This window comes from Lolium perenne, chromosome 2 (assembly GCF_019359855.2).
Source record: "Lolium perenne isolate Kyuss_39 chromosome 2, Kyuss_2.0, whole genome shotgun sequence".
Classification (NCBI taxonomy): domain Eukaryota; kingdom Viridiplantae; phylum Streptophyta; class Magnoliopsida; order Poales; family Poaceae; genus Lolium; species Lolium perenne.
The window spans coordinates 59,957,668-59,972,313 of NC_067245.2; the positions used below are offsets into that span (position 1 = coordinate 59,957,668).

The following is a 14,646-nucleotide window of genomic DNA, read 5'->3' on the forward strand; positions in this document are numbered from 1 at the left end:
ATGAAAAACTAGGGTGTACAGCATTGTTCAAAGGATATAAAACTACAACCAGTTGCTTCATGAGAACCCAGAAGCTTCTTCTCAATAATTGTGGTAAATAACAGAAGTGAACATATGTTATTTGTGCTGCAACATGATTGCACGGAACATAGACAAAAAAGTCAGGAGTCCATCAATCGAAATACAAAACATACGAAGCCCTCGGACCAGAGAAGTGGCTGCTGTTGGTTAGCCACTCGAAATGGGGGGGGGGGGGGGGGGGGGGGGGGGCACAATTCATGGACATCAATTTTCTGCTCTTCTAAATTATATCAGTGGGCTCTTTCTGATGCTTCACTTCCCAAGATCATCCGCCCCAACCCAACTGGAACATAATTAGAACAAAGCCATCAGTCAAACATATATGCAGACAGTTAAACAAAATACAATAAGACCAGTTGCCAAGCTTGACTATGTTTTTCATATTTAACAACTACTGTATTCCCTATCTTTAAGTAGATAGATCATCTAGAAATCCATGGACAGAAATACCACGGTAGCAAAGAAAGTAGCTTAATGAAGTGGCCTAATGAGGAGCACATCAAATAATTCAATTTCACATAGGAAGCCCACAAATCCCAAGTCAAGCACACTACATTAACTCTGTTAACATGATGCTAATCTGAAACAGACTGGAAAACAGGGAAAAGAAAAGGAGTAAGACTTGATAATATTGCCTAGCTAAGAGTACATCAGAATAGTCTTGTGGAAGGAAGATGTGTGCTAGCGTTGGCTAAAAGAACAGTTAACCAAGTTTACTACTCCCACCGTTCACTTTTGTAAGACGCCCAACCAAATCAAGGTCAAGTTATGTCATGCTAGCGATACATCCCTTTTCCCATTTTTGCCCTGTTCGGACAGGCCACTCTTGCGTCGCTCGCCCGCATTCCTCTCCCTCGCCTGGCTCACTCCCCTCACCTCGCCTGCTGCCCTACCGCCCTCTCCCTCGCCTGCTTCGCCGCCGCCTTCTCCCTTGCCCGCGCCACCGGAGACCTCTCCCTCTTCTTCCTCATGTTCAAGATACCAGTTTTCCCCTCCGGCGGCCAAATCTGCAGCAGCGTTGCTGGATTTTTTTTTTCTCGTGTCCCAAGGTCGCGTGTGGACGCTGGTGGATCAAGACTACACTGAGTGGATGCTGGAGCCCCCACCCACCCAACCCACCACGCTGGCCACCCAATCTCTCCATCACCCGCGCATCCGCCATGCCCTATAGGCCCTCCGCCCGGTGCTGGATCTCGCCCGCGCCATCGTCCGGAGCTACGAGCTCAAGGGGGTGACCTCAAGGGGAGGACGCCGACCAAGTCCCGCAAGGAGAGGAGCTCGTTCAAGGCTACAAACACTGGCGGACCGTGATAAGCAACAAAGGACAGGCTGATTAGTTACAGTAACAAGGAGTCAGAGAAGAACCGTATATTAACATAGATTGTATTAGGAAATATGTTCATAGTTTAAGCTTGTAGCCAGAAGCAAACAAAATGATACCAAATATAAGTAAATCAACGCATGGATACTGATTAAAGAGCCGTTCTTCTGGTTAAGGAACTACGGCTGCTGTAGCATTTATATTTCTTTTGTAGAATGACTCCATGGTTTAATCCTGAACCATTGCCACCTAAATGGAGTTGACAACATAATAGTCGGTCAGTTTTTTTTGTAAAATGAAGACTTGAATTAGCGTGTAGCAAAAATAAAATCTAATCTCCAATTGACATACAACATGGCGCGATGCAGTCTGTTTGATGTTTATTCAATTGGAATCTCTATGAAACTAAGGTGCTCTTTTTGGGTGTTTACATCAACACATGGCAACATAGTGAACAGGATTGAAGAAATCAAACCAAGAATCCCTACATACATAGACACATAGTACAGACCTTAATGCGATTCGACAACTGCCACCATGCACGCACCGATGAGCAGTCAGGCGATTGGAGCTGCAACTTCACCAATTACTTGATTGACTAGCGGTGATGGTTGGGAGAGGGGCAGCCATGGTGTCTGATTTTGGGGCAGCTTGCTAGCTTGGAGATTAGGATTGAGAAGGACAAAGAAGACTTAGAAATTGGGGATTTTGGGAAAGGGGAGAAGAGCTTCAGCTGTTCACTGTACGTCAGGACGTCGTCGACTTTAGACTGGACCAAGCAAATAGCTGGCAGCTGGAGCTGGATCAGTTATTCTCAAGGGCCATATACCAAAGTACTCCTAATATTTTGCCATTTGGGAAGACTGGGCCAGGGCCCAGTATGGTCCCCAAGTAGTTCCATCTATGGCTACGACCCCGTCTGCCCTTGTGCAGTCCCCAAGTAGTTCCTTCTATGGCTATGACCCCGTCTAGGTTATACAAGGACAAACACAACCGTTGAGAAAAAAGAAAATGTAAACTCTGCTACTGTTTTTTCGAGGAATCGTGTTAATAATTCTATGCTACTAAACTCATAAAACCGCTGTGATGCACTCACAATCTTCAGAAGTTGCTAGGTAGGTTGGTACTGCTAGAGCCCTGGTAAAAAGGATATCTTGATCCTTTGACTATGTTTCCGAGGAATGTTGCTTGTGCTGCCTGCTGTGTTCAAGAGATAACCCTTTGGTCTGTATTTTTCTTGTATGCTGCTTGCATGGCAATTCAGATGTGTAGCTTATCTTCTGTGCTCACAAGCTTTTGTGCTCAGGCAGTAGTATTGTGTTTGCTCAGGAGTCTGGTAATGTGGTTATTTTGTTTGCTAATTGCGGTTAATGTAAGGTCTGTTTTTGGAAGCAGAGCATGGTAAGTGGGGCTCTGCGCCTGAACATTAGAAGCATTAGGAAAAAGAACATTAGAAGGACATTTATAAACATTTATGTGGATTTTCTGATCGACTTGTATCTGTTGAGGAAATGACTTGTGGGCACTGGGGTGCAGTGATGCACGTTGGTTCTTCACCATATAAGGATGCCAATGAGTGGTTAATTTTCAAGAGAATCCTAGCAAAGGGTCTCAGAATTAATGAATTATAATGATGCCAGTGAGTGGTTGATTTTCTAGTCTCATCTCGTGAGTGGTGAAGTTTCTAGTCTAGCTCTAGTCTCATGTTGAAAAGGAAATTGTGCATGTTCTGTATTAACTTCCTGGCTCATGTTTGGCTTACTTATGCTTTATGAATTGCTATTGCTTTGCTTGTACTCTAAATTCTGAAACCAAGTCCACAATTTAAACACTGCTAGTGCTGCTATTCGCTTGAGAAATTGTTGTAGTTGGCTACTCTCTCAGAAGGGATATGCTTACTTACTTAAGATGATCCATGCAATGGTGGACGTGACTGGATGGTCTGCATACAACAAAAATTTAACTGCCCCATATAGATCTTATTACGTAATTATATAATGTGTTGCTGTCGTACCTATTCATGATCAAGGACGTGCTATTCTGAGGCGGGCTCACAGTTTACAAAATCAGAAAATGGCATAATAAAAAATCTGAAATCATAGAGGGCATTTTGAACTTGTGGAATACTAATCTTCTCATTTTTATTATCAATACCACCTACGTACTACACTGTTTCAGATAAAAGGGCATTGCCAATAAGAAGAGTGCAGTGCTGGCTAAAACAGCTAAAATAGGAAGATGGACTAGTATATGAAAACACAGATCCATATGCACGTGCTTGATCCATACACAGTTGGTTGATAGGGAAGTGCAAATAAGAAGGTGCAGTGCTTGCTAAAACAGCTAAAATAGAAAGATGGACTAGTATATGAAAACACAGATCAATACCCACAGCAAATGCAGAAGCAAAGAACATAAACATCATGATTAAAAATAACACGAGTATGAAAAATACCCCTAGTCTTCTCAAGCCCTCATTCGCCGCCTAGGCTTCTTGACAAAGCTCATCTTGAGCTTGTACAGCCGCTTGCTCTTCAATATCTTCTTCTCCGGTAAAGTCAGCCTCTTCTTGACCACCTTCTCCTTCTTTTCTTTCACGTACCTCTTGTCAATCTTATACACTCCTTGTGTCACAGTAACCCCACGCGCTACAGCCTCCCTGAAGAGTGCATTTGAGCGATCCCCTAAATTATGCGTAGCCAGCTTCTCGATCAGCAAGCTATACGATTTCGTCCCAGGTGCATGCCCATATCCTTTCATCATGCGGAAGACCTTGATAGCATGCTCAACCCTCTCAATCCCACATAAAACCTTGATGAACCCATAATATGCCTTCCTATCAAGTTTATCTCCAAACCCTGCAGACCGCATCCATGTCACCATCTCGTCCCCTTCAGAAATCCGGGCAGCCTGATACAAGCTCTTGATCAGTATTAGGTATGTGTCAGCATCTGGCGAGCATCCCCACTCACCCATTCGTCGGAACAGATTCATTGCATCCTCAGTCCTGCGAATCTTACAGAGATTTTTAATCAGCACCCTGAATGTTCCTGCATCCCGGGGAATGCCATTGGCCTCCATGTCAATTAGGAACTTCTCCGCCTCTGCAGGCATCCTTAATGGGTCCTTCTTGCGACAGAGCCGGCAGACGCAATCAAGAACCGCATTGTAGGCGTCCAATCCAGGCTGGAACCCACCATTGCGCGTCTCACCGATCAACCGTAGCGCATGGTCCAGCTTACCAGCGTCGGCATAACCAGCTACCAGCAAAGTGCAGATATTATCATCCGGGAAGATCTCATGGGCGACCTTCTTGACAGCGCGCTCCGCAAGCTGTGGGAATCCCTCGGAGGAGAGGGAGGTCACCAGGGAAGTGAGCGCCTCGCGGGTGCGAAGCTGCGCAGGCAACTCGTCGAACACCTTGAGCGCGTCAGTGGCGCGCCCGGCTCTCGCGAGGTGGAAGAGGTAGGCCTTGAGCGTGTCGGGCCCGAGCGCGGATGGGAACTCCTGGAGGAGGGTGCGGACGGCGGGGAAGTCGCGGCGGCGGGCGAGGTGGCGGACGACGAGCGCGAGCGCGCCGTCGGAAGGGTGGAGCGAGCGGCGGACGAGGAAGCGGAAGAGGTCGGCGGCGGCGCGCGAGGTGGCGGGAGGGGAGAGGGAGAGCGCCTCGGCGAGGAGCGCGGTGGTGGGGCGGACGTCGGAGAAGTGGAGGGAGAAGTAGGCCTCCGGGGAGGTGGCTGGCGGCGGGGTGGAGGAGAGCTTGGTGACCGCCGCGGCGAGGGAGGAGGCGATGGAGGTGATGTCGGTCGTTGGGACGGCGGTGGTGGAGAGGTGGCGGATCAAGGGGGATGGGGCGCCGGCGGTGGCCGGAGATGGTAGGAGGCGGCGGAGGAGGTGGCGGCTCCACATTTTGGAGCGGGGAGGGGAGGAGAGGAGATCGAGAAGGGTTTGGGGAGGTTTGCAGTGGGCACCCAGTTTCATCAGATCTAAGCGGCGCCAAGGGCAATCCTCGGCGTCGATTTGAGAACGGACGGGTAGGATGGATAGTGAAGTACTACGGTTGTTGAACTATACTTCCATTCTCATGTTTTCAAAAAAAAAAAAAAAAATACTTCCATTCTCATCATTTTATTCATCTGTGAAAGCTGTGATGTTTTACAAACTTACATTCTTTTACAGATCCATCAACAAATACTAAAATTTTACAGACAATTTCATCAACATATAAATATGGGAAACCAAAAGGAGGGACCTTCGGAGTTGCCCATGTTTGCACTAAATTTGGACAGCCCCACAAGCTTGCAGACGTAATACGAGCTGAAATATAAAGAACAGCAATATTCGGAGTTTATTCCATTTATTGTGTGTATAAATGCTCTCTTGTTCTCTCGTGTCTCTTTTATACCTAATAATAAAGGAATTAATGTTTCCTTGATTTGGTAAGTTATTGTGTGCTTTCGGCCAACCATAAAAGTGCTTTTGTTCCCTGCTCTCATGTTCTCTCTCTCTCTCGTGTCTCTTAATCACCTACTTAATCAGAGACCTATGCTAATATTCAGAAGATTTGTTTTGCCTTTTGGATCTATTTTGTATTTAATTTGGATAGACTTATCCTAATGACCCTATTTTCTGTAGATTTTCAGTTTTAATTTCCAGTTAATACTGCTAGATACAATAACATAGAATGTTGAACTCTTTTGAATTACTAGAATTCTTTTTGAATTTCTTAAATTTTGCGGGAAGAAAAAAACATGTTACCCTCCGGTGCATATTAATGGACTCAACTTTGTCTAGATACACATGCATCTAGTCTAAAAACTTAACTAGATACATACGAATCTAGACAAAGTGAAGTCCATTAATATGGACCGGAAGGAGTAGTTTTTTTTTTTTGACAACGCAACGGTGGAGGCCAAAGCCCCCACCTGAAGTTCTTTTTCTCTTTTATTTCAGCATGAAAACAGCAAAGCCGCTGAGTACAGGGATTGTGTAGGAGGTACAAAAGGAGGGGAAGAAGCAAAAGCAGGCTACAATCGCACACATCATGGGGCATCAGCCTGCAGCTGTAACAGCCACACATCTACAGAGTGTCGCGAGAAGCGGCGGGGTAGACGGTGGAGCCAGAGCTCACAGTGCTCTACTAGCATAACGATCAGGCCACGAGTATGCAACCGGACGCCATCGAAAACCATACGATTCCTGCTCTTCCAAATGATCCATAGCATCAGAAGTACCAGCGAGTTTCGAACGAGGGGAGCGTGAGCTTGGAGCGGGCCGACGATCGCTGCACAGACTTCCTCTAGGTCGTTCGCCAAAGCAGCCGCGGGGGCTCCGACAGCAGCAAACAACGGCGACAGGCGCGTACACCTGGAGAAGAGGTGGAGCAGGTCTTCGTCTTCATTACAAAACGGACAACACGGGGAGGGCAGGCACCCATGCCGGTGAAGGAGCGCGCGCATCCTTGTGTTCCCATGCCGATCTATCCAAAAGAACACGCGGACTTTCAAGGGCGTGAAATTCTCCCAGTTAACCTGTGCCAAAGGCAAGACCACACCGGAGGAGCACATGATGCGATACGCCGCCGCCGCGGTAAATTTGGCCCCCCCGGGAGTAGACGAGAGTCGGGTTCATCTGCCAAGGTAGCATGCATGAGGGAGGCCTCTAGCGAGCCCAGGTGCCCCTGCGTCGTAACGGTGAGGCGCTGTTGCAGCGGGAGGGAGAGCCGGCCATGACCAAGGGCGTCCGCAACCGTAAGCGAAGGATTCGTGCAGTGGGTCATCAGGGAGGGGACGCATGCGAATAAGGGACCCGCCGCATGCTAGTTGTCAAACCAGAACAAGGTAGACGTGTCGTCGCCCACATGCACGTTGGTGAGCCCTTGATAAGTTGCGAACAGACGCTTGAAGCCACGCCACGCAGGAGTGTTGGCGGGCGACGGCGGGCTGGAGATGCTGCCGACACCGTACCAGCGACGAACCCAGCGAGTCCAGGGCGTGTCATCACCACGGACCAGCTTGTGGATGAATTTCAGCAGCAGGCTGATATTGTGGCAGTGTAGATCGCGAACCCCGAGCCCACCCTCAGAGCGCGAACGGCAGACATCATGCCAGGCCACCTGGCCAGAGCACGATGACTTCCCCTTCCAGAGCATACCTCGCGCGCGGCCTGTCCATGTGATCCAGCGTTGTCACGGGCAGCGGGATGACACTCATGGCAAAGGTGGGCAGAGCGGAGAGGACGGCGTCGGTGAGAGTCAGTCAAGAGCCAAGGTTGAGGAGAGCGTCTTCCAGCCCGGCGCGCGCTTCTCAACCTTTACCACCAGATGTTGGAGATCCCGAACCCGAAGCTTGCGCGCAGTGAGAGGCAAGCCTAGGTATGTTTGAGGGAAGGCCGCGGGAGAGCACCCAATCAGAGACGCAAGTGTGGACGCGCGATCATAAGGGACATGGACTGGCACAAAGGCGGATTTCTAGAAATTTATCTGCAGACCGGTTGCACGTGAGAACGAGCTTAGGAGCTCCTTGGCACGAAGAATTTGGTCCTCGCCGGCATGCAAGAGCAGGAGGGTATCATCGGCATATTGGATCACCGGGCACGGCAGACCATCAACAAGCGGGTGAAGCAGCCGATTCGGGGAGCTGTCCCCCGCGATGAGCTCCTGGAGGACGTCAGCCACGATAATGAAAAGATACGGCGACAGGGGGTCGCCCTGGCGCAACCCCTGCTTGCAGTCGAACCAACGTCCAGGCACACCGTTGAGGAGGACAGAGGTGCGGCCAGACTCAAGAATAGCACGTATCCAGCTGCACCATAACTCACCAAACCCCCGAGCCTTAAGGATGCGATCAAGAGCACCCCAGTCGACAGAGTCAAATGCCTTTCGGAAATCTAGCTTCAGAACAATCGTCGGCACACGACGTTTGTGGCAGCACTGGACCAGCTCCGCTGCGTATGCAAAGTTGTCAGTAATATTCCGACCGCGGATGAACCCTGATTGGTCGATGGACACCAGCGACGGAATGAGGCGCTGGATCCTCCGAGTGAGCATTTTACATAAAAATTTCACGGCGGTTCCTTGCAGGGAGATCGGCCTGAAACCGTCAGCGGTAAGAACATCCTCTCTTGGGCAGCAAGGCCATGTAAGCTTGATTAAGAGGCTGCAGATTCGTGACACCAGCATGAAAAGCTGCGAGCATTTCAGACATGTCCTTTTTGATAATTGGCCAAAAGCGCTTGAAAAAGCCTGGGCTGAAGCCGTCAGGGACTCAGGGCCAGGGGAGGCGTCTGACCGCATCCTAGGTAGAGCCTCATGCGCCTCGCAGATGGTGAATGGCAGTTCTAGAGCAGCCAAGGCTGGGACAGGCGTGTACATGGACTCAATATCGGGAACGAGATCCTCTGCCGTACTAGCCAAAACTGCAGAGGGAAGTAAATCATTTCCGTTCGTTTGATTCGTATCCGATGGCAGCTGTACGAACGCCCAGGAAACGATAGCCAAAAGCCCAGCCCAACTAACGGGAGACGAGAAACGGAGACGGGCGTCGCCGCAGCTCCGCCTTCGACCGCAACCGCCTGGCCGCAGCTCCGCCTCCCCGGCCGCATCCAACGGGTGGTGCGCGTTCGCGCCTCTGCCTCCACGTCCTCCAATGGTTCCGGCGCCGGTGAGCCGGAACTGTCTTGCCGCCGCCCGTTGCCCGTGACGGCCGCGACCTTAAAGAAAATGACGCCGACGGCTGGCATGCGTCCGCGCCTCCACCTCCGCCTCTGCGTCATCCAATGGTTCCGTCGCCGGCGAGCCGAACCTGTCTTGCCGCCGCCGTTGCCCATGCTGACCCTGCCCCGTCCCCCAATAGGATGATGTCAAATCCAGCAACTCCATTTTGTACTGAAGCCGGAACTGAGTCGCTCAGCACAAACAGCAGTGCCACAATTTGCAAAGTGCAGGCAAACATGAGTGCACGAACTGTCACCTATTCACAGTTGTTACCTGAATTTGAAACTGAACTAAATGCCAATTGCTGAATTGAACTAAATGGCACACTTTCAGAACTAGTACAGAATAGCTATCTACATGATGTGAATTCATCCCAACACTGAAGCAAGAAAACAAAGAGCACACACCAATAGAATGTTGGAGTTTTCTCAGAAAATATTCAGAAATGGCTAGTGGTCAGCTCCACAAGGTTTCTGCATAGCATTTTTTCAAATTACTTGCCATGAAACACAATTACAAACAGTAGTCTTCTGCAGATCAACTACAGAAAAATTGTGCTAGCAAGTACTAAGTCACACATTTCCATGACATCTAGCAAAAGACAGACTATTTCACCATAACCCAGTAATAAAGTCATCTGTGATTGGTCCCTGTAAAATAAATAAAGAAGTAAGATTTTCTACACATTTATGATCTGTTGATTCATGAATTAACTATATGAACAAGATTACCGTTAATAATTGAGTGAAGCTAAGATTGGCATTTTGAACTTCATGAACACTATCATTTGCCACTTTTCCTTGTACATGTGCTTGTGCACTACCACTACAGGCCACTTCCCCAACCTCTTCTATCTGTAATGAAAGAAAATAGGAGGGTCATGAGAATTGACTAACATTGAAAAGGCACTTTTATTTAGCAACATACCTTTTCTCTCTTTTTCCTTATCTTGTGCTTCTTATCGAGCCAAGTTCTTTTTCGTTTTGAAGTTTTTGTTTCGACCTCCTTTTTCTTTAGGCGTGCATTAGTCAACAAGTCATCTGGTGGGCTAGCATTTGTGGGAATTGAACATGGATACTGAGCTGTGCAGGTTCGGGCAAGCTCCTTCGCGGTTCGCCTGCCCTTCCTCACGTCCTCGATTTCGCGCCTCTTTTCCGTTCTCGCGCCTTTCTCTGAGGTAGAGCGCGCCCTTTTCCGTCCTCGACTTCGCGCCTCTTTTCCGTCTCCGTTAGTTGGGCTGGGCTTCGAGCTGTATTTCCTTGACGTTTGACCTGCTGCCTTCCGATACAAATCGAACGAGCGGTAATCATTTACTTCCCTCTGCAGTTTTGGCTAGTACGTCAGAGGATCTCGTTCCCAATATCGAAGTCGAATGACGTGGAAGCACGCGAACCCATGAGAGTCGAGTAGTACCCGGTGAGGATGCTTTCTTTTGCTGATGGGTGTGCACGGGCACGCCACAGTCATGAAGAACTCGAATGGTGTTCTTGCGGAGGCGAGCGGAGGCGCAAGCATGGAAGAACCGGGTGTTCTCATCTCCCAGCCTGCAGTAGCGGATCGAGTATCGTTGGCGCCAGTAGAGGGATTTGATTTTTAACTGACGCGAGAGCTGATCCTTAAGGGCATCTCCAACGCGGGTACGCAAAACGTCCGCGTCCGTCCTTTTGGGTAAAAACGCGTCCCAACGCGCAGACCCAAATGCAAAACGGACGGCCTGTGAGGTCAGGCACGACGCAAAGCCAGCTAAAATTTGCGTGAGATTTGGGACGAGCCGGACGACCGCGGACGTTCTTTTCATCCGCACATGTTCGTTCGTGGCCCATTTGGCAGTGACAAAAAAAAGGTCCCATATCTTCTCTCTCCTCTATCCCTTCTCTGTTTGCTTTTGCCATGGATATCTCAATCACTCCTCGCCGGATTGAAGCTTGCCTGGCCAAGCTTTGTCGCCGCCCTCGCCCGGAGGCCCTCGTCGCCGCCGCCTCCTTTTTTTCATGCCTGCTAGAAGTCGCCGGAGCCAAAATGGCCGTGGTGACGTCGGCCTCGACGCCGACGAGCCCGCCATGGCCGAGACACGACCTCGCCGCGTTCCTGGCCGCGCCCGGCAGCGGCTCCGACCACGGGCGCGCCCGCCTGTGCCGTGCCCCGCGCCGGCCGCGTTCTGGGACGCTCCTCCTGTGCCGTGCCCCGCGCCGGCCGCGTTCCTGGCCGCTCCTCCTAGGCCGAGCCATGCGCCCACGCGCCACGCCGCCATCACCGCGAGAACCGGCCGGCACGGGCCTCGCCGCCGCCACCGCGAGAACCGGACGGGCACGGGCCTCGCCGCCTCCACCGCGGGCACCGCGGGCACGGCGACGGCCGCGGCCGCGTAGGCGCCGGTGAGCTCCACACGCTCGGTTCCTCCGCCCGCCGGTGGAGCGTCCTTCGCCTCGGCCAAGTCCGGCGGCGCGCGTGCGAGGCGGCCGCGCAGGCCGGCGAGCTTCACCGCGAGGCCGGCGCGCGAGGCGGCGGCAAGGCGGCGGCGAACAGGCCGCGCCGGGCCACGCCCGCGGCAAGGAAGGGCCGCACGCCCAGGAGGCGGACGGGGGCTGTGCACGCGGCGAGCGGACGGAGGTCGTCATGCCGTGCAGCTGCGAGCAGCACGCGGCGAGCAGCACGGGGCCGTGCACGCGGCGGCGTGCGAGGTTGAGGTCGGCCACGGCCAGCTCCACTGCTCGCCTCCGTTGCCACGGCCGCCTGTCCTGGCGTGCCCGGCGTCACGCTCGCTCGTTCCTGTTTCTCGTTGTATTTCTGAAGTAGTACTACTACTAGGGAAGAAGGAGGAACAGTTGTTTACGCAGGAGCGTTGGGCACTAATTTGGGTCACGGACGTTCCGGACTATCCGCGCGTCCGGAGACTGATCCAAATGACCACAATCGGACATCCGAATACGTCCGTTTGGGTCGCATGGTTGGAGATGCCCTAACCAACGAGCGCAGCAGCGATTCAGCCGCGGATAACCAGCGGATCTCCTCTAGCTGATCTAGCAATTGGATAGCAGCTCGGCAGGCAGCAATGACAGCATCAGGTTTCTTCCGCGCGCGCGCCCACTTCTTTGATTCAGCACGAACCCACTTAAGCTCCTTTGAAAAGCGAGCAACGGGGTCAGGCAGCTGATTACAACGGCGGTTCCAGACGTGGTCGACCAGGGAGCAATACCCCGGGTCAAGCGCCCAACCCTTCTCGTAGCGGAAGACACCCGAAGAAGGAATCTTCGACGTCGCCAACACGACGAGCGGAACGTGATCAGAGGTCGCTCGCACCGCGGAGCCGAGGGTTGTGTTGCACACAGTGGACCACTCCAGGTTGATGAACGCACAGTCTAGCCGCACAAGGGTGGGGCTGTCGCGCATGTTGGATCAGGTAAATCTGCGGTCAAGGAGCGGGAGCTCCTGCAACAGCAGCTCATCGACGACAGCGTTGAAGGCTGAGGCGAGACCCGCGTCGAAGGCTGCGTTGCTGCGGTCCTCAGGCCATCGCGCAACGTTGAAGTCGCCCGCGATCATCCAAGGGCCACGACAGACGGCCACGAGGCTGCGCAGCTCGTCGAAGAAGTCATCACGCGAGGCACCATCGCAGGGGCCGTAGACATTGGTAACGAAGAACTGAAGGTCATCCACCGCTGTGGTGAGGCAGAACTGGCCAGCGTGACGCGAAGCAAGGGACCAGCGAGAGGCATCCCATGCGGTCAGGATGCCACCCGAGGCGCCGACGGCGTCCACAAGTTGTTGTGATCATTTGTCCTTTGATTTGCCTTTTTTAGTGGTACCGACAAGTGCACTGATAAAGGGGGGCAAAGAATTTAGAAATACATTCACCATATTTGGCAAGTGCTTTGAAGGTACATTTGACCAAACTGCATTTTTTTAAATCTGGGATTGTAAATGTTCGAATATATGAAATAGTTCAAATTGTTTTTTCTTATCTTGAATCAAAAAATTTAAATGATGGATCTGACCAGTGCATTGAAGGTACTTTATTAATGCAACTTCATAAATTATGAAATATTTTTAAAAGGTTCTTGCTTATTTGAAATCTAAAATAAATAAAAAATGTTATATTCATAGCTTTGAATACCCCACATTTTGAGAATGTAATAAAAATAATAATATAACTGCGAACATATAAAACTGGAAATTGAAATACATTGTAGTGTGTGAAATCTTCAAAGTTGACAAATAATTTATCTAACAAACTAAAGATACTTTGAACTATACTTTTCTGATGAACTGGCCATCTTACATTTAGGGAATGACATTGACTTAGCTTTGTTAACATCAAATAACGGGTACATAGTCAATAAGTTTGCTTAACAGAAATCTAGGCGGCATCGACATAATTACAAGAATTTCTTTACTGTAGCAACTAGCTAACTTATTAGCAGTGCCATTTGCTTCGCTGCGGCAATGCTTAATTGACCTTCCTAATCATTGTAGACTCGTAACCGTGCAACTGTCAACACAATTAGGGATGGCAATGGGTACCCATGACCCGCGTACCCGCCGGGTAAAAACCCAATAGGAATACGGGTATGGGACAAAATATTACCCATGGGTTTGTAAACGGGAAAATATCATACCCATCGGGTAGAGCGGGTACGGGTATGGGATTGTACAACCCATACCCGCGTACCTATTTACCCATATAAATTTGACAAGTGGGCAGCCGTAATGTTTTGAACTACTTACTTTTCCCCTAACCACGCCTTCACATTGCTTGGTTAAACCTCACGCTTTCTGATCTGACAATCGCTGGTAGGTTAGTGAGGATTAGACCACTATTTAGGATCGCTTTACCTCATTCCATATTTTTTTGAACAACTTGATACGTTGTAAGCGCGGGTATTTTTTACCCGCGGGTACCCATTTACCCTGCCGGGTAACGGGTATGGGAAAAATTTGTACCCGTTTGCGGGTATGGGTACGGATGACGGGTAAGATTAAAGCGACGGGTACAGGTATGGGATGGCTCTACCCGTACCCATACCCTGCGGGTGCCATCCCTAAACACAATCTGCATTGACTGCCACAGCTGAATCCCACCGGTGTCTTAATCCTTTTTTTTAGTCTTCAGTTGTTCTGACTTAACGGGGGAATGATCCCTCCCTTGGATATATGTTGTTAGGTAGGATAAGACTCTCCCGACGGATGGACGCTAGGATGAAAACCCGGTTTAAAGTTCGCCCCTCCCTGCGAAATTACCGCGAGGTGGAGATTCGAATCCGGGTGGGCTGGCTGCGCACTCGCTTGCCTTGCTACTGAGCTAGAACTCAGTTCTCTCACAGTAAAAAAATCTGAACTGCTATGTATTTAAACAAGGGTCCACATGCCAGATTATTTTAAATTTTCAAATAGAAATTCAAGATATATATATATTTTTTTTTCATTATATATGCCACTTCAAAATTGTCTTTGAAGGTTTGATAAAGACAGTAGCAATTTAGTCAGCTTTCTGAGACAACCTCAACCATTTTTTCGGGAGAAAAAAAGTCAC

General features: G+C 50.2%; 1 protein-coding gene across 1 annotated transcript; it reads right to left on the reverse strand.

Moving 5' to 3' along the window:
* Nucleotides 1-262: 262 nt before the first annotated feature.
* On the reverse strand, nt 263-5,367 carry LOC127322864 (small ribosomal subunit protein mL104 (rPPR9)). The gene is made up of 2 exons (XM_051351284.2): nt 3,858-5,367; nt 263-364 (listed from the first exon to the last, which is right to left on the reverse strand). Exon 1 carries the CDS (start codon nt 5,309-5,311, stop codon nt 3,869-3,871), a length of 1,443 nt encoding a protein of 480 aa, XP_051207244.1. The 5' UTR covers nt 5,312-5,367; the 3' UTR covers nt 263-364; nt 3,858-3,868.
* Nucleotides 5,368-14,646: the final 9,279 nt, after the last annotated feature.

Coding starts and splice junctions, on each gene's coding strand:
- LOC127322864 (XM_051351284.2), bottom strand. CDS start 5,311: ATGTGGAGCCGCCACCTCCTCCGCCGCCTCCTACCATCTCCGGCCACC.